Here is a 26,156-nt window from a genome sequence, read left to right as displayed (position 1 = left end):
ATAGGTGAGAACTGCTGCTAAACAATCAAATTGCTCCCACTACATAAACCTCTGGAACTTTGGTTTGTGTTAATGTCCTTATTAATGCCTATTGGCAAACTAAAATCCATCATCTCGTGTCTTTTGGATCTGGCAAAGATTGTAGTAGCTTCTTTGCTCTTGAAACACTGTGTGTGTGTGTGTGTGCGTGCGTGCGTGCGTGCGTGCGTGTGCGTGCGTGCGTGCGTGCGTGCGTGCGTGCGTGCGTGCGTGCGTGCGTGCGTGCGTGCGTGCGTGCGTGGGGGACAGCCCGGCCACACTACTGGCTCGGGTAGTTAGTCTAATTAAGTGTTTCCGCTCTCGGTCAGTGACTGTAATGAAAATGATAGCACTATTAGGGCGAACGGTCTTGTGTCTTTTCTCTAACTACACATTTTTGTACATGTTCATCGGTTTCTCTTCTTCCTCCTCTCAATTTAAATCTTCTTTTCTCTCATCCTCCTTTCCTAATTTTGAAAAATGTGTGAGTGTGGGAAACAGTAAGAGAGATTGTGTGTTAATGTGTCTATGATGCTGGTATCTTGTGTCTGCATGGCAGTATCTCCGGGCATGCTAAATAAAGAGTGAGAAGCAGGAAATAGGACAGGAGCTAGACTGAACTAGGGGCAAGAATATGGCAAATGTAGCCGTGCATTACTCATAAAACGGCAAAAGATACCGTCACTGGCCAAAGGTACATCTAACTGGTATTGGGTTGTACCTCATTTGTCTCCATAATAGCAGTGTACATTATTCGTGGTATAGATAACAAGTGCTGGGAAAACTCCACAGGGATCTCAGGCAATGCAAATTTGTTCTTGCAAGATCTTAAGCAGCACCTCCATGTCTGTTCCACCTCATCCCTACGGGGCTCTGCTTGAGATGTGCAGAGCTGACAGGAAGCATACGGGAAGTCGCTGTTATGTTTATTGTTAGACACGGTGTGCTTCTTGACATCGTACATTATCTCACCTACATTGAGAGAGGCTGGCCAAAACACATGGTCAGAAAGAGGATTTTCCAGCTTGTTAGGGTAAATGAAAAATACAAAGAAAATAGGTTCATCCAGTCTCCCATCTCCTAAAAGTCAAGTTATGCAGCAATGATATAAGCTACTTTGTACTTACTTAATTATAAATATCTACATGTTGTTTTCTTTATAGTGTTTGGGATAAATATAATACATGTTTTGAATTTCGGCTTATTTTGAGGGGACCAAAACATGACCAACTTCCGGTTGGTGTTAGAAAAGGAGTCCTTCTTTAAGGACTCTGCAGAGAGGGTACAGTAAGCAACACTAGATCTTGAGTTGGTGTGTATAAGAATGTGCTTCAGGTTTGGTCAAATTGACATAATCCCAGAGAGAAGCTCTTCAATTCAGCCTGCATCAGCATCTATGCTTTCCATCACACACATACACACACACACACACACACACACACACACACATCCATCCATCCAGACCGTCTCGCTGTTATTGATGAAGCCCCCTCTTTATATGGTAATGTTTTTCACACCTGAAAGGTATCAGGAGGGCATGATCATTCTCTCGCTTTCTCTCTCTCTCTCTCTCTCTCTCTCTCTCTCTCTCTCTCTCTCTCTCCTTGTACACACACACACACACACACACACACACACACACACACACACACACACACACACACACACACACACAGCTATATATATTCTCTCTTACCTCTTGCCAAAAACGCACACATGCACACCAGCACATGCTATCATTCACACTAACTCCATATATGTTCACCCTCTTTCTGCCTCTCACCAGCGTGCACACAGCTATGAGGAGCCCATTAACGTTGATGGAGATATGTATGCGGCTCACATCTGTCACATGTCGCTGCCGTGGCAACACCAGCTGCCGTAATTACCTGGGGCCTGCTTCCTTAGTGTTATGGGATTTGGTTATTACAGGATAGCTAGCTACTTGTGTTCAGAAATATGTCCCTTTGAGGACAGGCTGCAGAGCAATAATGCTCCACCATTTGATCTGATAAGTAGACTAATTACAGACAAATGACTGGTTTGGGGTGAACATTAGCGAGTGACTGGGATTACTTTAATTGAATTCATCCTCAACAGTTTGACCCCATTTGTTTAAAGGCATCTTAAATAGCAGATAGATCTTAAGCTCTCAATCCTCTAGTTCAACTACTGGTCAGATGTACTTCCAATATCTCGTATTTCTTTTAAAATAAATAATACAATCTCAATTGCAATACAGGGAGCATGGAGCTTTTCCTGTTTGGTTGGACATTTACCTCAAGATGAAAGAGGCTTTTAAAGATAGAATCACAAGGCTATTTGTGAATGTTTATGATGGTTAATAAGATACAACTGTATAATTAAACTTGCACAAGGAAGCTGTTTTGGTTGCAAGGGTAAGCAGCCAGAGAAAGATAAAGAGCATTAATTCATTTTCTCACATACAACAAAAAGAAAGAGATTCTCTCGTTATTAATAATGTGCATTAAAGTCTAAGATCTATGTACTGAGCTGCTGACAGCTGTTTAATGTCCAGCAACATCTAGACAGACACATGAATGGGTCTGCTAACGCAAACATTTTGAGGGCATGTATATAACATATATATATCCTCAAATACCGCACAGATGAAAGTAATCTCAATAAATCTCAGGCTGCCAGCAAGAGGTCCTCTGGAGTGAATATATTCACAAACATGTCCTTTTTAGGTTTCTCTTTTATGTCTGAAGTGGAACAGTGTATGTTTCCTTGTATAAACATACATGGTTTTGACTTTCAGCTGATCTAAAACAGACACTAAAACACACACATGCACACATACACACACACACACACACACACACACACACACACACACACACACACACACACACTCACACAGTAGAGTGACCCAGTTTCGACTGAACTGGACCAACCAAAAAAGAGATCATCCTGTAGTCATTTGTGATTCGGGCGTGGATATATATGGGATGGGTACACATATACAGATAGACACAAGGATATACACCCCAGCAGAGCAAGGAGAGAGTCCTTAAGTGAGTACAGCTGTGAAGCCAGATGTGGTCGACACAAGTGTGTGTGCATTTTGCGTGCACGTGTGTGTGTGCCCAAACCTGAAAACCTACTCTGCTCATTCTAATCCCTCAACAGAGCACTTTTGCTCTGTCGCTCTCCCGCTCTCTCTTCTCTCTAGCTGTCTGAGTAACAGCAGTAATAAAGGCATGATGGACAATATGATTATAAATGGATTTCAGTTTAATTTGAGGCACACATTTAATACCCATTATAAAAACAAAAGCACAGATGCTCTCCGCTTTAGACTACTCTTGAATGTATTAAATAACTTCTCTATGAAATGCAAAAGAGAGTTAATAAGCACTGCACAAAACAACACTTCGCACTAACTGATAGTTGCTCATCCAACAAACAAGTTGTCGTGACATTTAATCAATGTGACAAATTCTGAAATTTACACTTGTGTGCATGTTTGTTTGTGCTTGTTACTGTATTCACAGAAGGCTTTAACAAACTGCCACTAAAACATGCCTAATGCCCTACAAGCACAACACACACACGTACACACACACACACACACACACACACACACACACACACACACACACACACACACACACACACACACACGCACACACACAGAACTGCAGACATATTCACAGACAACTAAATATTCAACAGTAAGATCGGTGAAGGTCATCATTAGCATATTATTAACAGCCCTCTGTAAAAAAGTGTTTGTGTGTGTGTGTGTGAGTGTGTATGTGTGTGTGGTTTGCATTGGTCAAGCATGAGCCATCAGGTATTCATATCCAGGCACAGAGACAGGTCTACATGGTTCAGATGCATATGGGGGGGGTGTATTGGTTGGTGCATTTGTGTTTTTATTCTGGCTGTGAGGGGTCACATATGTCCCAGTGTACTGTGGAAATAACATGGGGTCTCATGCTGACAGCGCAACAGGAAGGCACACAGACACACATACACACACTCAGCTGAAGTGCTGTTCTGGCACATTTGGTGAAGGAGAAGGATTAAAAGGTCACATTGCTTCACCAAGGACATGAGTTGAGCTTCCCCCCTGACACAAAACACCTGCGTAGATCAGTTCACTCTAAGGACGAGTCTGCAGAAGAAACCTCACTGTAAGAAACCCTAAGACCAAATACTGTTGGCTAACATGCAGTGCATCCTAATTTGGGGATCACCATATTTTACCATGTTCCAACTACCATGAAAGCTTTATTACATCTTTTAGAGTTTGTCATAACCCCACACTTGTTTTTAAGCCTATTACCATAGTTTTGTGTATTAGGTGACAATCTCTTTATAAAGACAATGTCTTCATTTTCAGCTGTGAAAAACACAATCGACTCAATGAGCATTATATGGACTTTCATTCAAAGTACATGCGGAGCACCATCAAATACGATTCTTATTTGCCTGTGCTTATTCCACACTACAATAAATGTAACCACAATGGTGAAGTATTAATCAGCTGGAACCTTGCAAATAACCTTTAGATTAGTGGTCTTCCCACGAACACTCCCCATTAACCTCCACCATGCCTACCAATTTCCAACTGTCATGTTGTTGAGCTAATGAGAACCCAGTCTTTCCACCGCTCTGTTTTACTGGCTGTACAGTAAGTCTCTGTGTCCCATAGCCCTATATCTGACTCCATTTGCTAGATGCACTTTATTAGCCCCGTGGTGCATAATGCATGCTAATTTGTTACCAATTAACTCTGAGTCTGATGTGTGGCCCCACTGCAAGAAATCCAGTCAACTGCAGCAGAAGAACATTGAACCCAGAGGCAACTTGATAAAAAATGATGCTGAGTCAAAATCTCTGCCATTAGGACAGTTAATATGTTTTAATTTGTGCTTTTTATATGCATAGCCACAGATTTTTTTAACAGCCGAACCAGTATTAAAACTATAATGTTCTTGTCTGTCTATGATTATGTTAACTGCCCCAAGTTAAATTGCAAAATGTAGTGAAAAACCAGATTTATCTTCTAGTTGCTCAAGTTCTTTAAAAGATGAATCATAATTCATGAGGTAGAAATCTGTTTTGGGTTGGCTGGTTATTAAGTATGTAGAAAGCTCAAAAAGCAATGCATATATATACATATGCACATGATAAAAAATATGTATAGTATATGAATTGATAGCATATCATAAATAAACTCACACCACTCTGGAGCTTATGGTATATCAGTTAAGAATCGCTGACACTAATGTCATTAAAATTGATTCTATAGATTACCAAAAGAAAACAAGAAATCACCTGTCAAAGAAAATTACAAAAAGGCTGCAATCTATCTATCAATATGTATTATTATCTGCTCTAAGTGGTCAATGTCTTCCAGGAATCTATCATGCTAATTCCCCCAAAGGGAGAAAGGCACTAAGGAACAGAGTAAATGTATTTGATTTTGGTGATATAATCAATCAGGTAAAATACAGAATTCCAATAAATACAATTTAAATAGTCTTGTCGGTGTCATCTTTTATTCGATGTTGACATTGTGTCAGTATTTGATTAACAGCTTCAGATAGAATAATCATCATAAATGCAAAGGTTGTTCAGTCTCATCTCTTTTGAACAGCTGGTCAAAGGATCGTTGGACAAATTACAGCATCCTTATGATTTATGAGAACAATAACTCTGACTACACAGCAACACAGTAAGCAAGGGAATGATTGGAGGCCCAGTCTTTCATGAGCGAACAAGTTAATATGTGCCACTGTCTAAATGCCACAGTAAATAAAGGCGCAAGTAATTAAAAAACCCGCCACTGGGTGACAGAAAAGGAAATACAAACACATCCATACACACCATAAGATGAGCAGACAATCTAGTTTGTACCTTGGTGGAGTAAGGTCCAGGGATGAGCAGTTTCAGAGCTTGTCTTTTCAGCTCTGTCAGCCTTGCGTTGCAGTTCTCACACCATATCCCTCTTTCACTACCAGGGGAACTTCCACTGCCTGAAGCCGGTGATCCTGTCCCAAAACCTGGGGAGCCACCCAGAGAACCAGGCGATTCTGTCCCAATCCCCGGAGAAATGGTCCCCGGGGATCCAGAGAAGGACCCTGGGGAGGAGATTCCTGAGCCTGGGGACGGGGTGCCTGTGGAGCTTGGCATAGAGCCAGCACCCTCTGGAGCGGGCCGTGTGCCGGAGCGGGTGTTATCCTCGTAGGGCTTACGGTACCACGTGTCCGGGAAAAAGGATGCAGATTTGGTCGGGGAAGTGTCGGGCACCTGTAGAAAAAACAATGTTTTGTATGTGTAAATGATAATATTAAAGGAAGGTCATTTGTATGTTCATACTTACATTCTGTGTTTCTACATAATTGGTTCTTCTTTAATGTTTTTAAAAAACACGTTATTTTTCTACTACTGTCTGTTTAAATATACCTGAATTCACCCCTTGTCTAAAACGCCCTGTTATAGTGCCTGTCTCTTTAAGCACTCCTCCCAAACACTCCCTATGCTCTGATTGGCTTGCAAGCAAATGTAGTACAACTTTGCAAAGGTAGTTCATAAGCCATAAGTGGAGAATGGGGCTGGTATATTTTTGATGAGCCAAGGGGAGCAAATCTGAAAGGCTATTTATATTCCCATTTTTCCTGACCTAAGCAGCCCGCAAACAACTGACTGTGTTATTTTATTTTACTGTTTGGTGTGCACTCCAAAATGTATGTGTACAAGAATGGTGAAAGTCAGTTTTCCATAATGTGACCCCTTCAAGTAATAATGGATTAATTCCCCATAGGTTTTCCAATTGCAATAAGCAACCTGTAAGGTGTAAATATGTGCAACATACTCATAGCAGTGAACACAGAGGGATGAGAATAACAAATAAGGAGGGTGCCTGGACATGTGTCTTGAATCATGCGATTCAAAAGTCAGGCTATTTGCATTTTGCCTGTAAAGCTAAATTTATGTTCACTATATCCACGTCGCTTTATTCTGTATGCAACCTATTTTGTTGACCTCCAATGAATGTGTCTATGCTCACACATTAAAATATCTGAAATTCAAGAAAGGAAATCAACTTATTGAAAAATAATGTAGTTGACACAGCTTCAATATCATTGCTCGCTACAAACCAACAATTGATAAATAGAGAATATCCTGTTTTGGAAATAAACTTAAAAGCTAAACATAGACAGGCACTCAGTTACATTATCTCATGCAAATAACCCACACAAACACACAGGCAGTCAATGGGTAAACACAGGGTCATTGGGGAATTAAATGATCAGAAAATCAAAAAACCTTCAAACATAGAACAATATTAAACATTTACAGTAATGGTGCTAAAATCCAGGTCACAGGAGGCAACATATTGGGTGCTTTTGTTACCATCTAAATAGGATTAAGTCAGATTCCGTGTGAAGACCTGTGTTCTTTTTTTCTATTCAGACAACCACATGGAAACATGGAGTTGAAAATTAGATATTTTGCGGCTGGGTTAAATCCAATCGGGGAGAGCGGACCTATTGATGTGGTGGTGGCTGGAGAGATGGGTACTATAGATACTTTAATCCTTCACAAGGGCTATAATAAGCAAGCAATGAGTCAGTCATCTCCATGTGTGGAGGAGGATACAGTGTGAGCCAACCCTATGTTATAAATTAACACTAATTAGTCTGTAGGAGGTATGCAGTGACACAGGTGTGAGTGTTATACCTGATTTAGCTACTTGGCGCTTAGGTAGGGATAATTAAGAGATGCAGGAGATTTATCTGTGACAAAAAGCATTCCTCTGCTGTGACACCATAAGCACTGATCTGCATAATTTGATCTTGAAAAAGCACTCAATCAACACCATTAGCACAAATCTAATGAGCTTTCCTATGACTTCCATATGCATTTAAGACTGAAAACGTAAGCAAACTACACTTTCCTATTGAAATGGGTTTCAAGGGAGAGATGAAGTGCATGCAACACTGAATTGATGATAAGTTGTTATGTGTACTGGGCTCATAGGTAACAGAGGTGTGTCCACCCTTCGGGTTACTGGAATGAATAACCTACCCCATATTTTCTGCTCCGGCTGCTCACAGACCTCTCCTTGGTCCCTGACAGTGAAGTCATGTTGGAGGTGAGAGGAGGGGGCAGAGGAGAGGAGAAAGAATCCCTGCTGCTGCTTCACATTCAAAGAGAGACCACCGGATCGATTTCAATTAACCACACGCCCCTGCAGTTTGCTTTTCTCAATCTGGAGGCAACCTCACGCCACTTCCAAGTGCATGTGGAAAACGGTTACATCCCCATTCCGAAAAAAATCCTGGTTTATTTGAGTTTCCCTTTTGCAGAAAGAATCACTAATTGGAAACAATATGAGAATTCACACAGGTCGTACGAGAAAGCAGACCGCTCCCTGTCAGCAGATTGCGCTGAATGGACTCTCTGCTCAACAGCGCTCCGGACTGGCACGGCACTCAGTCCTGCCTCTCTCCATCAGCTCTGCGTCTTTGGCTGCCCAGCTGAAACAAAATCCCTCCTGGTGCAATTTCCGTGTAAGGTCACAATCTCATTAGATCGTCTAAGATCTGGCTGTGAGAGACTAAAATAATGGATTACTCGTGGTTTATAGTTGTGACTCTCCGTACCCTCCTGTTGACTTCCCAAGGATCCGCACTCTGCCGAAGCCAGCAGCGCACTGAGGAGACAGGAGAGGGGCGCACATCTGGGTGAAGGCGGGGCCACCGTCCCTCATCATCCACAGGCCAGTACACATCCAGAGGTTCCAGCTGACTGGCAGGTAGACTGCTGACTGTGTGAAGTGACAAAACTGAAGACTTTTTAAATGGAGGTTTGAATTATTGTTAGGTGTCGTTTGGGTTGCGCATTTTACTCAACTATATAATTGGGACACTTTCATTGTTCTGTAGCTACAAATAAGGACACTGAATAAGGTGTTATGAATTACTGATTAGTATATGTTTGGTGACCTGAGAAGACATCATGAGGATCCTTTTAGATGTAGTATTTCTTTATGATTACATTGAAATTACAACCAATCTGAGTTGTATTTCTCAGTGTGGAGAACAAAAGGAAACAACAAGTAAAGCCTAATGCTTTTTCCAGAAAATGAAATGTAACATACAACTGAATTATTGCAAAAAGGATAGACAAAAGAGGAATTTTAGTTTGGACTCTGGGTTTCAAGCCATGGCTCTGGGCTTTTCCTGTGTATTGAGGGCTGGGACAAGTATGTACCATTAGAATCACAATTTGTATTACCAAGTAGGTTTACACATACGAAGAATTTGTTTTGGTATATGTGGTTAATAAGACACAGAAAGAAGAATACGTAGCAAAACTAAATAATATTTAATAAAAGGACTGTTATGACAGCTATTTAAAATGATATATTTTAAGACTATTATAACAAATGAAGAACATTTACACATGACAAATACTATACTGTATTTAAAGTGGAGAGCTGTGCTGATTTATAAGAGGTAATGTGGAGAAAACATGTGCAACATTTTAAAAATAACAAGGCATCAATCAATCATGTCGGTCTGTTTCGGTCAAAATCTAAGAAAAGCAGTAATATTTCTGCATTTAATTATTATGGCTTCTTCTATTGAAGGAGAGATTTCTGCATAAGGGCCACTAAAATATAGTATTTAATGAGTGGTTACACAGTGCCCTCTGCTGCTTTCATAGCAGAAGCTGAGTCAATAGAGCAAGTTGGTTTGCTTTTAACAACGCATAAAAAAATAGTGCTGCTTTCACTTATTGCAACACTAATAAATATATTACTTGGAATAAAAATAAGGAAGGTTTTTGTCACACAGACTCTATAACAAATATAGGCATTTAGGATGGGTACTTAATCATTTACATTGCAGTGTGTGGGCTTACATATGTGCGGCGCTCGGGGGCAGTATTAGGGACAACTCCGCAGCAATTGGACTTTCAGAGCCTTGAACAGTTGAACATCCGGTTACCAAGTCCCTACTTACTTCGCCACCACCGCCCATCTTATATCTATCTGATGATTTGGTTTTAGCAGCACTACAAATGGAGGCATTCTGCCGGTCATGCTGGCCAACAGCTTTGTTTTTTTATCTCAGTATGGTATATCATCGGAATATTTAATGTTGGCCACTCCGGGACCTTAGGTGGCGATATTTCTTTAAGATGAACCAATATTAGTGGTTAGTTTTGTTCACATCTCGGAGTGAGAGGTGTAACACTTTGTTTTGACCATCGTATCTCAAACGTAGACTTTTTATCGCAGAGTGTATTCCCTGCGTGAGAATCATTGCATGTGTGCAGGCATGACGCGAATGGCTGTATTCTTTGTGTCTGACTGAGCCTTGTTGCGAACTATCCAAACAAAAGGCTGATCTTATCTTTTAAAGGTGAGTTGTCACTTATATACGTGTAACTATCCAATTTGCGAAGGTAACGTACGAAGGTTATACTTATCAAACACGGGTTCAAATGAAATAAACATTAATTGCACGGGAATTTGAGGGGTGGGTTTGTTAGGTTTGTTAACTAGCAAGCCACATAAACAAGGTGGATCAAGGTTCAGCTCGGCTGTTATCAACCGTGGTTTCTCGTGCTTTGCAACACGACTTTCTGACGACACCACAACTGCTATAAGCAACGTTGGCTTATTTGCAAATCAAATGTCAGATCCCGTTTCTGTGACGACAGTATTTGACGTATTTTCGCAAATTTAGCTAACGTTAGTGATTTTACGTGCAGTGCCGAGACTTCGAAGCGTGGTTCGATTACGATTTTGGTGAAGCGAGTATCGAGGCTTGTATCGTTTTATGCGAGTTATGCTTTCGATGACAAACGAAGCAAGCTTCCCTGGCCATCAATACCACGTGACTGCTTTAGATAGTGCTTCAGATCGGTTGAAACACTGGCACTTTACAGTTTTGTAACAATCATATTGCCCCTCCTGTATGGGATTAAGGGGACGCAGACCCTCATTTATACCCCCCCCCCCCCCCACCCCTCCTATGTCCTTAGTCTGAAGCGGAAGTATGTCCCCTCCACATTAGGTTGTTTTAACATTTTCTCAGCCTTCCTCCTTTCTCTCTCTCAGCTGTCAGCCCCAGGTATAACATCAGCCCAGCTAAATGTCATACTTTGACACTTCACATCTGACCCAATGAACTTAAAGGAAGGACTACACCAGTTCATACAAGAATGAAAGGTAACCTAACCGGTAACCTAACCGGTACTATTCAAATGGGACCGACACAAGACGCCCCGCTGACCTCCACGCCAGTCCACAACTCCTCCAAAGACTTCCTGTCCAACATATCCGAAACAAAACCACTGGAGCTAGAAAGCAGCAAATTCACCAATCAGCTGGAGGTGTTTCATCATTTTTCTTTTGATGCTTTTGTTTCTGCATTTTGAACCCATACATTATTCACACAGTTAATTTCAGTAATAATCTTAAACTTATTTTTATATCGTTTTTCTGTTGTAGACGTCAGAGGGAGATTCAACATGCTGCCAATCAAAATCTAAAAGAAAACATGGGCTGACTCACGCTTCCCTGCCAAGAAAACTTGGAAATAGGGTGGGAAAAGACCAAATGCAGACCCGCAGTAAAACCAAAAGTACTCCAGCCAAGCGCAGGCGAGGCCGGACGCGGAGTGTGGAGACGGAGAATTCAAAGAAGAAGACCACATCTCATTCAGCGACGCACTCCAGACTAAGTTTTGAGTTGGAGAACCCTGATGCTGCAGAGCAAGGTATTGTATTTTTAAGGGGCGTTATTGATGACATTTCATTTGGCTGAAGCTTTATTTACAATAAGTGCAAAAAACATAGAGAATCAAAATCCGAACAACAAGGAAAGTGAAAAGTGAAAGTGGGGCAGGCATGTTGCTTAAGCCGCCTAAGCTGGAAAGTGCTGCGGGAAACCCTGTTTTTCTGCTCTGCTGATGTCAATTTGGAGCTCTTTCCACCATACAGGAGCCAGGATAGCAAAATGGCGAGTTTTTGTGGGGTGCCTCGGTCCCACTCGTAGAGATGGAGTTGCAAGCCGATTGGCTGACGGCGAGCAAAGTAGGATGGAGTTGTAGTAGTCGAGGATTGAGATGACCAGAGCCTGGACCAGGACCTGCATTGCCCCAGGGGACAGTAGGTGACGTAGTAGCAATGTTAGAAGTAAAGGACAGGTGATCACCCAGGGTCACGCCCAGGTTCCTTGTAGTCTGAGTCAGTGAAACAACAGAGGTGCCAATGTTGATGGAAAGATTGTTGATGGGAGAGTTCTTATCTAGGGTGAAAAGCAGTTCACTATTTTTTTGTTTGAGCCTCAGGTGGTGAGCAGCCATCCACTGAGGGATGTCAGCCTCTTGGGTTTCAGACTGGGGAAAAGAGAGAATAAGTTGTGTGCATCTGCATAGCTGTAGTAGGAGAAGCCGTGAGAGCGGATGAGATAACCAAGAGAGTTTGTGTACAAAGAGAAGAGAAGGGAACCCTCGGCAGACCACTGTGGGACCAACGTGAGGAGCTGACGAGAGTAGGACACAGACCGTTTCCAGGTAACCCTGTAGTTGCGATCCTTTAGGTTTCAGGTTTCAAGGTTTTATTTGTGATATGCACAGCATATACAATGTATATGTTGGCAATGAAAATCTTATGTCCCATGCTCCTCCAACAACTCAACATACATGGTGCAAATAAGATAAATAAAATAGTGCAAAAAGAGAGAAGAATATTTACAATAACAACAATAAAGATTTAAGGATGTGAAATATATACATATGTGGAATACATTGAGAGTATTTAAACACTTTACGCTGTTGAATGAGGAGGTATGGACAGATGCATATATTACGTATAACAGATGTATATGGCAGATATGTATAATATATAGATATGTGTACTTTTAGGTAGGATGAGAGTGCAAAGCCCGAGACTCTCTGCTTTTGATAACTGTGATATTAAACAAAAAAGAAGATGCATATCGATACTACACTGTCCAGCCAAAAATAGGTAAGAGCCTCCCATTGGATAATTACTGCATGGGTGATTATGTTTCAGCTGGCAGCAAGTTATTTAACCCTAACTGATGCAGTGAGTAGCTTCTCGTTTGTTAAACAGTCATGTCGGAAGACATATCCTGTGGTCGTGGAAAAGGTGTTAATCTGTTTCAGAAGGGTCAAATTATTGGCATGCATCAAGCAGAGAAAAACATCTAAGGGCATTGCTGAAACTAATTAAATCGGGTTAAGAACTGTCCAACGCATTATTAGAAACTGGAAGGACAGTGGGGAAACATCATCTTCGAGGAAGGAATGTGGTAGGAAAAAAATCTTGGATGATCGTGATCGGCGATCACTTAAACGTTTGATGAAATTAAATCATAGAAAAACAACAGTAGAACTCACGGCTATGTTTAATAGTGAAAGTAAGAGCATTTCCACACGCACAATGCAGAGGGAACTCAAGGGATTGGGACTAAAAAGCTGTGTAGCCGTAAGAAAACCACTTGTCAGTGATGCTAATTGGAAAAAACTGCTTCAATTTGCTAGAGAGCATAAAGATTGGACTCTGGAGCAATGGAAGGTCATGTGGTCTGATGAGTCCAGATTCACCCTGTTTCAGAGCAGTGTTAATTTCGTCAACAAAAACTATGACGAAAATGTTCGTCAACGACCTTTTTTACATGACTAAGACGAGACGATGACTGTCTAAAAAATAGATTTTTGATAATAAAAACTATGACGAAATCTGTATTTCGTTTTCGTTGACGAGACGGGACTAAAGTGTTCATGGTGGACTGTCGGACATTCAAAATGCAGGATATTTAATTTCCCTTTCCGGATTCGGGTTCAATAACCCGCTTTGTCCAAATAAGGTAGACAGGCAAGCTCTTCTTTTGGAGGCCGTTGTATTTATTAAAACCTGTTAAATATATGCTTTTGTTGTTGCTGTTCCGCTTCTCCAGACACATACACCCTCGCTCACTCTACACACACACATGCAGCGCCACGCCCCTCTCTCTCTCTCTTAAAGGGATAGGCGATCTGCCTCTGCGTGGCCCTTATAGCAGAACACCAGATATTACAGTGTTAAGAGAGTGAAATGTTGCTTTACGAATTTCAACACTTAATACTGTCATCTTGATTCCAATTTCAGACACCTGTATTTGCCTAACTGAATTAGTGTATAGAGAGAAAAACATTTAGACTAAAATGTAATGATTTTTCATCGACAAAAACTGGACTAAACTCAAAATAGCTGCCAATATTAACACTGGTACAGGCACTAGGCATGACGGGAGCATCACTTCAGCCGCCTCTTTTCTTACCCTGATGCGCCCATCACTCTAAAACTGTTAACTTTGGCAGCTACTTTAGATTTAGACTTAGTCTTAGCGAGCGAGAGTGAGCGAGCGTGTATGTGTCTGGAGAAGTGAGCGGAACAGCGACAACAAAAGCATATGTGTAACAGATTTGAATAAATACAACGGCCTCCAAAAGAAGAGATTGCCTGTCCACTTATTTGGACAAAGTGGGTTATTGAACCCGAAGCCGGAAGGAGAAAATAAAATATCCTGCATTTTGAATGTCCGATAGTCCACCATGAACACTTTAGTCCCGTCTCGTCTCATCAACGAAAACAAAATATAGATTTCGTCATAGTTTTTATGATCAACAATCTATTTTTAGCTCGTCATCGTCTCGTTTTAGTCATGTAAAAAAGGTCGTTGACGAAATTAACACTGTACTGTACAAGCCTGTGGGGGCAGTGCTATGATCTGGGGTTGCTGCAGTTGGTCTGGTCTAGGTTCAGCAACGTTACGTGCCCAAAGAATGAGGTCAGCTGACTACCTGAATATATGAATGACCAGGTTATTCCATCAATGGATTTTTTTCTTCCCTGATGGCACGGGCATGTTCCAAGATGACAATGCCAGGATCCATCGGGCTCAAATTGTGAAAGAGTGGTTCAGGGAGCATGAGACATCATTTTCACAGGCTGGAGAAGACTTTGCGCAGTGGTCCGAGTCTCCCGTCATCAATGCAAGATCTTGGTGAAAAATTAATGCAAGACAGAAATAAAGGTTGTGACACTGCAGCAGCTTGTGGAAACGATGCCACAGCGAATGTGTGCCGTAATCAAAGGTAAAGGCGGTCCAACAAAATATTATGTGACCTTTTTTTTTTTTGCCAGGCAGTGTATGTTACTGATAGACATCTTATATTATTGTATTAATAATACAATTTTTTAAACATTTGTGTTTAGTTCCAAAAGAAAAACCCCAAAACAAAATATAACTAACTTGACTGAAATTTGAATTTTGTCGCATGTGGCTCGTTGTTTAGCTCAGTGGGTAGAGTGGCCGGCCGTAGGATTGAGTTGGATCCCCATGCGGTGGACCCGGGTTCGAATCCTTTCTCCGCGCGTTATCCCCTCTGTCCACCCGTGTTTCTGCACTGCATTAAAGGCAAAATAATTATTTTATAAAATGTGCATTTCATGCATCATCCTCACAATCCAAAACATTATAAAAAGTGCTGTTGTCTCTGAGGAGTTATATTTCCTAGGGTAGCTGCTGCTGCTTGTAGTTTTGTAGAGCAGTTCAGGTTTTAAATAATTCAGCTGAACTAAATAATCTGCTCTAATTCTGTGTTATTTTGTTATCCTTTCAACTACACACCCACTCTCCAAAAGAAGAGTCTGTACTGTCTTCAGATCTGTCAATAGAGCTGAGTCACCATGAGGAACCGCTGCCATCTTTGTCCTGCGAGGATGATGATATACAAGAGGATGACGAGGAGCTACCCACTTTTTTGATGCAGGTGGACAAAAGTAAGAGACACTGCAATGACTGAATCCAAATATCCTCTAAAAGGGCTGGATATGGACTGGATAGCATGAACATACTGCTAACTTTTGGTGAATTGTCTTTGTTTTCTAGAGCCTCCAGCCATTACAGGAGGAGCGTTTGTGTGGCACAAATATAAGCGTTACCCATTCTGGCCTGCATGGGTGAGTGCAGATACCTTTGTGGAAAATTGGTTGACTAATTAGTTTAGCACTGTTAAACTATTCGCTAAAGCAGGCATGGGTAAAGTTTGCCCCGGTGGACAATCACTAGTGATGTTACGTACTGCGCCGAGGCTTTGGAGCATGGTTCAAGTGATCCAGGAAGTTGTTTGTGAAGCGTGTAACAAGGCTTGTATCGCTTAAGGCCCTTGACATGTCATCGTTGACAAACAAAGCCTCGCTGCCTGTCGACACCACATGACTGCTTCAGATAGTGCTTCAGATCAGTTGAACGACTGACACTTCACAGTTTTTTTAAACACTCATTGAAGGAACTGTAGGGGTGATTTGGTTCGGGGAGAGTGAGTGTGGCGAGCAGACAGGGTCTCGGTCAGAAGACCCAAAGGGCAAGGATGCAATGAGGCAAGGAGAAGGCAGGGTTTAATGCAAGAACCAGTATTTATTTTCCCTTTTGGTCTTGATTATTTTGTGTGCTGCATGAGAAAACAAAGAAACAATACAACTACAATTAAATAACGAAGTGGTCAATCAAACAGAGAAACCAACAATCATGTGCAAATACACAATTCAGAACTAAACAGCAAAGGCAACGAACAAGCAACAATCATGTGTGAATACGCAATCCACAACTAAACAGCAAAGTAACAAACAAGCAACAAACAATTCCCACATGGCTCCTAGCACATGTCTGAGAACAAAGGGATCAGCAAAACTACCACAAAGGCATACAAATGAAACAATAAACAATGAATTGACCACTCACGTTAACTTGAAGACGCACACTTCAGGATATGTGGAGGAAACTCAGGACACAGGGTTAAATTGGTGTGCTGGCAGGGAGTGCAAAGGATGAACTAAAGGGGAGCAGGCTATTTATAGTCTCCGCCCCTTAGCTGGCAGGTGGAGTGGGATTCAGTTTGGCAGATTCACCATATTAGAAAGATAACTGAAAAAAAAGGACGAAAATCCAGGGAGTCTTTTCATAGCCGCCCCGGAATTGGGATCAATTCCTCCTGAAAGAAAGACTCACTCTTCTTCCAACTCTGGAAGCACCATCAGACGACACACTGGTCTGGTGTAGGTTTGACGGCCGACCTGGACGTCAACGGACCGAACACGTCCGTCTCTACCGGCCATGACAGCTGTTACTCGACCTGTTGGCCAAGAGGCCCGCGGCAGTTGGGGGTCAAGGATCAGAACAGTCTTCCCTACTTCCAGATTCTGGACTTCCCTCAGCCACTTTCCTCTGGGTTGTAGGTTAGGCAAGTAGTCACGAATGAACCGTGTCCAGAAATGGTCCGCCAACATCTGGCTATGACGCCACTTCCTTCGCCCAAGGAGCTTGCTGTTGGCAAAGATGGCTTGTGGCAGGGAGGCGTCCCGCCGCCCCATCAGCAGCAAGTTGGGAGTGACCGGATCAGGATCACTGGCAGAAGATGAAAGATAGCCTAAAGGCTTTGAATTCATAATGCCTTCTACCTCAACCAGGACAGTGTGAAGGACAGCTTCAGAAGTGGTCTGATTCCCGAGGATCACTCGTAGGGCGTTCTTGACTGATCTGATTTCGCGCTCCCAGACTCCTCCAAAGTGTGGAGAACATGGCGGATTGAAGTTGAAGGAAATCTGCTGATTGGCCAAGTGTTCCTGAAGCTTGGGTTCCATGGCCTGGAAACATTGATTCAACTCCCTGTCCCCAGCACGGAAGTTTGTTCCCCTGTCCGCCCAGATCTCAAAGGGCTTGCCACGACGGGAGATGAAACGACGGAGTGCTAGGAGAAAGGCATCGACATCCATGCTTCCAAGCAAATCCAGATGTAAGCAACGAGTGGTTAAGCATTTAAAGATAATTCCCCATCGCTTCTCTGTTCTACGGCCATGGTGAATGATAAAGGGTCCAAAACAGTCTACACCAGCGGACCAGAATGGTGGTTTGAAGAGACGCAGCCTTGCTGGGGGCAGATCAGCCATCTTGGGCACTTCAGGAGAGGATTTCCACCTCTGACACTCTCTGCAACTGTGCTGATGTTTACGGATGGCTGGTCTTCCTCCCAGGATCCAATACTTGCGTCTCAACTCTCCAAAGACCCTCTCTGGCCCCGGATGCAGCAGGGACTCGTCATAGGGCTTAATGATGAGCTGCGTAGTGGGATGCTTTGGGTCCAGAATGATTGGGTGGATGATGTCTGGGTCTAGGTCCTGGGACCTGCGTAGTCTTCCTCCTACCCGCATCAGCCCAACATCTGGATCAAGCTCAGGAGAGAGTTGAAGTAGACTACTTTGCCTAGAGAGAGGCTTTCCTTTACGGAGAGCGCTGAGTTCTTCAGGGAAGCATGACTCCTGGGCTTGTTGTAGAATGAAGGTTTCCGCTGCTGCACCTTCGGTCACTTTGTCGGATTGAGTCAATGTTTGGTCAGTAGCGGTGATGAGGTCACTCCAGCTTTGATGCTTAGAGGCATTCGGCAATACACTGGGGGCAGCAGAAACATTCAGGCACGTAGCAGCCTTCCTCAGTTCTGTGCTGTCTGTGAGGGATGAGGTGTGGGAAACACCTGGAGCAACAGGCCAGCAAGTCTCAGGGTGCTGAAGGAAGGCAGGTCCGTCCGTCCAGCAGCTAGGTTGCGCCAGGTCACGCAGTGTCTTGCCTCGGGTCAGGTCATCAGCTGGGAAGAGCAGTTGAACACCAGCCGGTGTTTTCCACTCGCTTGTCTGATGATGTGATGTGGAACATACCAAGATTCTGAACCTGGCTGATCATCTTTGGGATCCACCTCCTTCACATACTCCATCTCGACCAGTTTCAGGATCTCCTGGTTGCAGATCTCAATGAGCTCAGGGTCCTTTTTCAACCTGCGTTCAGTTCCTCGCAGCCATGGCAACAAGTTATGGGTTGAAGAGGTTAGCCGTGGACTGTTCGGTGCTCTGAGCAATGGGGTAGCATATCGAGACACTCCACCTGCTTCTTTCACTGCAGTTTTCGTCTCGAGCAGCTCCAGGCAATAATGATCCTGCTTAGAGCGGGTTACTTCCTTCTCCTTACGGTGTGGAAAGGAATCGAGTCTCCACAGTCTCTCCACATTCTCCATCAACTCAGCAGTAGCTGGGCAGGATACAGTGTTGCAGAGTGTGAACAAGGCTTGTACATCAGAAGTCTGAAGTCGAGGTAAGGCATTGGCTGGGCCCTGAACAGCCCAACCCAAGGCAGTATGGACGGCGATGGGTCCCCCATAAGGTCCCATGTGGACAGGCTCTTTGGGCACCAACAAGTGGGAATGATCTGAGCCTATCAGGATCAGCGGCCGGGCTTGGACAAAGTCCGGTAAGGGTAGGCCTCGTAAGTGGGAATACTCCCTCTGCAGGTCAGAGGCGGGACAGGAATGCTCAGCCAAGTTGAGGACAGGAGCAGTAAAGGCATTGGCTATAAGGAATTTGATTTTCTTCTGGCTCACTGGGGAGATTGAACAGGAGATTGTCTCACCACTTATGGGAATCACCTCATGACGCACAGTTCTGAGATTCAGGACCTCTTCTGGTCCTTTTAGTTGCAGCTGGGACACTGCAGAGGTTAGGATGATCGTTCTTTCTGAACCATCGTCAAGTATGGCATATGTCTTCAGCCTCTGCCGGCCATTGATCAAGAAAATTGGGACTACCTTCAACATCACACGGGGAGATCTGTTTGGCTGATCCATGTACAGAGTGTCTGCAGAACAAGGTGCACGGACGAGCAGATTGAGGGTGTTTCCCGTTGCTGATTTCTCTGAGCCATGGGGGCCTTTAGATGTTGACGGTTGAGGTATGATGTTATGCAGGATGGTGAGATGCAACTCTTTGCAGACATTGCAAGGCTTTTTGAGGGTGCAATTATCTGGCTTATGACAGCGGGCACATCTGTAGCAACGATCATTCCTCTCTATCCAGGTTCTCAGTTGTGACGGGCTAAATTCTTTAACTTTCGGGCAAGTTCCCAGGAAGTGTTCCTTGTTGTTACAGTATGGACAAAAAGGTTGGAACTTGGGTTTCCCATGGATTGTCATCCCCCTTCCATGGCTTGGTTGAACATCAGGCTGGCTCTCCACAGTGGCGGTGTTGCTCAGGTACATCGTGGTCGGCGTCGCCCTTCTCCCCAGGTTCTTCTGGACTGGCTCTCGTCTCTCCACTGACGCAGGTCCCGAGACTTGTTGGGCAATACTCTTGGCCCGGGCTTTAACCTTGAGCCATGCTGAAAAATCTTCCAAGGTGTATGATTGTTCTGAACCCTCTTTCAAGATGCCACGAAGCAAACAGTGCTCAATGAAACTGTCTCGGTTTTGAATGGGGAGCTTGGCAAGAAGCCTGTCTACGTGAGAGCCACACCGTAACTCCCTTCCGTCTGCACCTTCCACTGACCTCAGCATGCCAATCAATGAATGTACAGAAAGAGCGAAGTCCTGGAAAGCGTTGCTGTCACCAAGTCTGACAGGTGGTGAATTGAGGATGCTAGCTATTTCACTTTGGACCAACTGCCGTGGCTGGCCATACTTTGCCTTAAGGGCAGCAAGAGCGGAAGTGTAGGGAGTTGAGGCGTGCATATAGGACTTTGCCAGTTTGTATGCACTTGGCAGCCTCAAGTGATCCATAAGGACCTGAAACTTGTACTGTTCAGAAAGGTGAGCGTGGATATCTAAGAGATTCTCCAATGCCTGGGTAAGCAGAACAAAGTCACTTTCCTTTCCGCTCTCAAAATAAGGCAATCTTGGCTTCGGGATGCCAAAGGCAGTCGCTACTAAAAGCTCCATTATACTAGCGCCCTCTGATACCCTCTCAATGGGGTTAGGCAAGGAAAGAGGTGCAGGTTTCTCACGAACCGGATCTGAAGGCCTCTGACTCCTGGCCGGACGAGGTGCGGTCAGCGCTATGTGGTGAAACAAAGGAGGTGATGGAGCCGCATACTCGGGACTGGAAGTCTGAAGTAATGTGTGACTCTCAGCAGTAGGATCAGAAGTTGCTGCTTGACTCACAGCATCTACAGGTAGACTCACAGCTGGAGGTAAGTGGTGGTACGAAAGAGATTGTTCACTCACTGGAACTTGATAGGAGACCGATGTCTGAGGAACCTCAGGGGGAGCCTGCTGCTCGGAGAACAGATCAACAGGTTCAGCTGAATCCAGGACTCTGGAGCTCAGGGAAAAAGGAGCAAGCACTTGAGGTGGGTCATTCACACTGGACATAGCTGGCGGAGCGGGTGGATGTTCTGTGGTCATTCCTACATCCCCAGTGAAGGATGTGATTAATCGAGCCTCTTCCAGTTCTCTTCGGACTTTCCGTAGTCGTCGCTGTAGAGTAAGAGACCGGGTCATCCTCTCTCTCTCCTTCAAAGCTTCTTGTGCTCGCCTATCCAGTTCTTGTGCCCGTTCATCTATAGCTTGTTCCTCCTCAATCTGACGCTGTATCTCCTGCAGTTCTCCAAGTTTCCTCCTCTCATCGACCATGGCCGCCTGTTGTGGGGTGAGCTCCACCTGTTGGCTCCTGCGTGAGCTTCGGGAGCTTCCACTAGCATAAGTGGAGCTAGAAGAGAAGGCCGTCTTCGACCTTGGTGGTGGCTCACGCTTGTCGCTCTTGCCCCTGGATCTGCCAGGTCTCACATCTCTCAGGTGGATCGGAGCAGATGCTGGCTGTGTAGCTGGCTGTGGAGCGGGCAGTGGAGCGGGCAGGGGAGCGGGCAGTGGAGCGGGCTGAAGAGCTGCTGATTCAAGCTGGACATAGTCGTGGGTAACTTCATAGTCCTCTTCTTCTTCCTCCTCGACTGTCGTCTCTTCCTCCTCCACTCCTCGTTCCTCAGCGGCTGTGTTCTCTCTCAGCGTCTGATCAGGGTTTTCATGGTCATCCGCCTGGACATCAACAGCACCTGGGGGTGGAGGCGGCAGTACGGCTGTAGGTCTGGATACCGTCCCCTCACTTCTGGTTCCAGCTTGGGGGGCCTTCTCTGGCAACGTCAACTCTCTTGACTCCTTACCGTTGCCTGCCATGGTATCACTCACTCAGTATCCGGCTCGAAGGACCATTGAAGGAACTGTAGGGGTGATTTGGTTCGGGGAGAGTGAGTGTGGCGAGCAGACAGGGTCTCGGTCAGAAGACCCAAAGGGCAAGGATGCAATGAGGCAAGGAGAAGGCAGGGTTTAATGCAAGAACCAGTATTTATTTTCCCTTGTGGTCTTGATTATTTTGTGTGCTGCATGAGAAAACAAAGAAACAATACAACTACAATTAAATAACGAAGTGGTCAATCAAACAGAGAAACCAACAATCATGTGCAAATACACAATTCAGAACTAAACAGCAAAGGCAACGAACAAGCAACAATCATGTGTGAATACGCAATCCACAACTAAACAGCAAAGTAACAAACAAGCAACAAACAATTCCCACATGGCTCCTAGCACATGTCTGAGAACAAAGGGATCAGCAAAACTACCACAAAGGCATACAAATGAAACAATAAACAATGAATTGACCACTCACGTTAACTTGAAGACGCACACTTCAGGATATGTGGAGGAAACTCAGGACACAGGGTTAAATTGGTGTGCTGGCAGGGAGTGCAAAGGATGAACTAAAGGGGAGCAGGCTATTTATAGTCTCCGCCCCTTAGCTGGCAGGTGGAGTGGGATTCAGTTTGGCAGATTCACCATATTAGAAAGATAACTGAAAAAAAGGACGAAAATCCAGGGAGTCTTTTCACTCATATTGCCCCTCCTGTATCCAGGCCCAGTGCCCTGATGGGATTAGACCCTCACTTATACCCCTCTGAAGATTGTTGGTATCACTTATTGATGTTTGTACTATGTCCGGCTGTGGGTGTGTGTGCAGATACGGGGCTGAGGCAAAGCACAGCGGACCAGATAGACACAACATTTCACTTAGTTTGGTTCCCTAATATGGCCGACAGCTTCGATCTTTATCATGTATTGTTTGTGACCCGCTAGCTGGTAAATAGAGTACGGGGAATTGACAAGTGTAACAACGGCAATTTAAGCTGGTGGTATTTGAAATTGAAAACTGTTAAATATCAGTGTACTTGTATGTTACTTTTATGTTTAAAAGATGTCAGAAGGGACTGTTGGCCCCCAGGCCTATTCGCATGATCAAATCTGGCCCTCTTTGAAAAAGTTTGGACACCCCTACACTATAGTATAGTTATGGGTTATAATTCTACACATTAACTTCAAGTAGATGTGTTCACTTGGGAAAGTAAATTTGGATGGAGATGTTAGTTACCTAAAAGCTCTCAACAGTTTACAAATTAGAAAAGCCTTAATGTTTCACTTTTTATTGTTTCTTTTTGTTCTGTACAATTATTTCTTTGCAGGTAAAAAGTGTGAACCGTAAGCAGAAAAAAGCGAGCATCATATTCATTGATGACCCATTGATTCACGAAAAGAAAGGGTATGAAATTAAAGGCATTATCTATCACTGCTTTGTTGGATAATGTGCTGCACTATTAAAATGTATATGATTGTTATTACAGGTTGTAAGGCTATAGGTTCTCTTCCAATCCCCTTTCTGAGGATTGTGAGAACAACTGACAGCAGCTCTGTTTTAAAATAAGTTAACGTTAATTAAAGTAATGCCGTAGGTCATAAAAAGCCTCTTTTAGTCTGATGCAAGTTATCAAATCTGGCAGCACATATCAATAGTATGTTATAAAACTCATTAGTGAATTGCTATTATACTTTAAAATCATCAGTAGTCTTTTAGATATATGTTTGTGTTTTTTAAGGTTTGCTGTGACTCTGAAAACCCTGAAGCCTTTTGGCAGTGAAGAACATCATGAGCTGGTGGTAAGATTTGCTCATGAAATAATACACTCAGTTTTCTAAAAATGCAGTTTGACTGGAAATCATTGGCAGACCCTAAATACTGTATCTCTCAAATTATTTTTTTTATAGTGTAAATCCAAAGAAAAGTATGATGCTGCAATTGAGTGGTGCTTGGAGCTTATATCAGACTACAGAATAAAGATTGGTAATTCCATTTAATTGTTATGCAGAAAGAAACAACATTGTTCTTATACCACAGAATTTATTGCAATATAAATCATGTTTTGTCTTTGCAGCTTGTGGAACATTCTCTGGCTCCTTCATCGAGTACTTTGCTCATGACATGAGTAAGTTTTGTGTCACTGCAGAATATTATGCCACTGCAGAATGTTAAACAATGACAGAATATGAAAACGTATGTACACCTGCATCCTCTCTTGGTCCTGACCCGGCTCTTCACTTCTGTTTTTTACCAGGCTATCCAGTGAGGAGAAAGTACCCGAAGGCAGCCTCAGAGAGACTTACCATCTCCAGTGAATCGACGGATGTAATTAAGGTGCCATGTGAGGATGACAGCTTCAGTGAACAGCATGGGGAGGTCAGCACAAGTTTAAAAAGGCTGCTGCCAGACCGGAGTCATGCCGCCCACAACCGTGCTAACGAGAAGCTGGTACATTTCATTGTAAAGCAGCGAATGGTGGAAGGACACCTTCTGGTATGATTAATGGAGCCTATTGCATTTTTGTTGAAGTTCTTGCTCTTGGCAAACACTCTTGTGGCATTTATACGTGAACGTATTTATATATGAAGGAAATATGTGCTGGTGCATTCCTGTCAGTGTTATTTCAGTTTAATTTCTTACATTTTGATTTAATTGATTTGACAGACAATGCATGCGCAAATCATGTCCTAGTCACACTTTAAGAAATAAAGCTGCATAATACAACTGTGTAATGCAGGTACTAAAACTATGTCCCACCAATGTTTGAACAGCAATACTTTTGAAATAGATTTCCTCCTATGTTTTGTTTTTTATTGGACAATGGAGTGTCTGCTGTTGATGAATGTAAGAGAAACATCCACTAGGATATTTGAATGTTTTGAAACATTAATGCATTAAGAAAAAATGTAGTTCATTTCATTAATAGCCACCATATGTTACACTAAAAAAGTGTGCTCGTCCATGATGGAATCAACTCACACTCCTGTATCACTCTACTCAGTCTGTGATCAGTGGGAAGCAGCCATCCAGGTGGCTTCGCTCCTTTCTGAGTGCCAGTCGGAGACGGGTGGTGAACGTATACTTGGAAGATGACCAGCAGTTAGACCAGGTCTACGGGTACCTGAAAGATCTCTACACAACAGCAGGGGCCACCGCCCCTTGTCTACCTGAGATGGAATCCATGCAGCTTGTGTCCTTTGTCCTGGATGTGCTTCTTCCAGAGGTGTTCTTTATTTTCATCAGCGCTCCTTTTGTGTTACTGTTTTATGTTGTGTCATATGGTATGTTTTTTGATATTGCAGTTCAAAGTGGTATGTGTGTGGTACATGTATTAAGATTATTGTTCTCTGTGAAGGCCATCATCTATGCCATTGCTGGGTTGGACAACGTTCCAGTAAAAAAGGCAGAAGAAAAGTACATAAAAGGACGATGCATAAGTAAAAGGTTGAAGCGTAATGAGTTAAACTTTTTAAAGAACGACATGCTTACACCAAATATTAAATGTGATAAGTGAATCTTGTTGTTTTTTTCATTTCAGAGAAAAACAGGAATTTGACCTGATGATTGAGCGACACATGACGAAGAAATTCCAGTGTCCGAGAGCTTCACCTGCTTTATTGGATGACCCCTTCAGTTAGGATTACTGATTTATTGTGAAATAAAAATAACTATTTTTTGTCTTTGGTTTTTTTTCAACAAAAGTATTGAATTGAATAGCGATCAGCCTACTTTTGGAATTAAGGAAATTATTTCTATATACAGTTCAAAATTCTTTGCAAAGCTATTATTAAATTATGAGTTTATCTGTCTGTAAATGCTTGTTTTTTTATTTTTTAATTATTTTTTAATGCTAACACACACTAAAGACATGACTTATCTGAAGGTGCCTAGTAGGGTTGTAGCGACATATCTATTGTCAACAACCTGTACATTTTTGAAAATAAATAAGTTGTGATCACATAATGGATTTGTCTCTCCCTCCAATGTCCTACACCAAAACACAAGGAAGAAGAAGAATTATATTGATAGCTATTTTTTTTATAAAACCAAAAACCATTGTAACATTAGCACAC

The 26,156-nt window shown here is 43.1% G+C and overlaps 2 protein-coding genes across 7 annotated transcripts in view; one reads left to right on the top strand and one right to left on the bottom strand.

The window, feature by feature from the left end:
* kif26ba (kinesin family member 26Ba) overlaps positions 1-8,228 on the bottom strand; it is a 78,063-nt gene extending 69,835 nt beyond the window's left edge. Inside the window, 2 exon segments of the mRNA XM_063880675.1 lie at positions 5,911-6,303; positions 8,086-8,228. Of these exon segments, the coding sequence (XP_063736745.1) occupies positions 5,911-6,303; positions 8,086-8,145 (453 nt within the window). The 5' untranslated portion in view covers positions 8,146-8,228.
* Positions 8,229-10,025: 1,797 nt separating this feature from the next.
* On the top strand, positions 10,026-26,046 carry LOC134862890 (PWWP domain-containing DNA repair factor 3A-like). 6 transcript variants are annotated; one of them, XM_063880997.1, is made up of 13 exons: positions 10,026-10,430; positions 11,132-11,406; positions 11,525-11,792; positions 15,733-15,867; positions 15,977-16,047; positions 23,411-23,487; positions 23,822-23,882; positions 23,991-24,066; positions 24,158-24,208; positions 24,338-24,576; positions 25,085-25,306; positions 25,439-25,527; positions 25,622-26,046. In XM_063880997.1, the coding sequence occupies exons 2-13, from the start codon at positions 11,236-11,238 to the stop codon at positions 25,719-25,721; spliced, it is 1,560 nt and encodes a 519-aa protein (XP_063737067.1). In that variant the 5' UTR covers positions 10,026-10,430; positions 11,132-11,235; the 3' UTR covers positions 25,722-26,046. The 6 variants fall into 6 exon arrangements, with proteins under 6 accessions (XP_063737067.1, XP_063737065.1, XP_063737064.1 ...); XM_063880995.1 differs by having other exon boundaries at positions 10,027-10,430; positions 11,139-11,406; positions 15,730-15,867; XM_063880994.1 differs by having other exon boundaries at positions 10,027-10,430; positions 15,730-15,867.
* Positions 26,047-26,156: the final 110 nt, after the last annotated feature.

Source organism: Eleginops maclovinus, chromosome 4, assembly GCF_036324505.1.
Source record: "Eleginops maclovinus isolate JMC-PN-2008 ecotype Puerto Natales chromosome 4, JC_Emac_rtc_rv5, whole genome shotgun sequence".
NCBI classification, from domain to species: Eukaryota; Metazoa; Chordata; class Actinopteri; order Perciformes; family Eleginopidae; genus Eleginops; species Eleginops maclovinus.
Note: the sequence above shows the minus strand (reverse complement) of the source record. Positions and strands in the feature narration are given on the sequence as shown.

Bases quoted from the DNA above. Each gene is read 5' to 3' on its own strand.
- LOC134862890 (XM_063880995.1), top strand. From the start codon at position 11,236: ATGAAAGGTAACCTAACCGGTAACCTAACCGGTACTATTCAAATGGGA. The intron at 24,067-24,157 runs GTAATTCCATTT...TTGTCTTTGCAG, and splicing joins AGACTACAGAATAAAGATTG to CTTGTGGAACATTCTCTGGC. The intron at 25,307-25,438 runs GTGTTCTTTATT...TTCTCTGTGAAG, and splicing joins TGGATGTGCTTCTTCCAGAG to GCCATCATCTATGCCATTGC.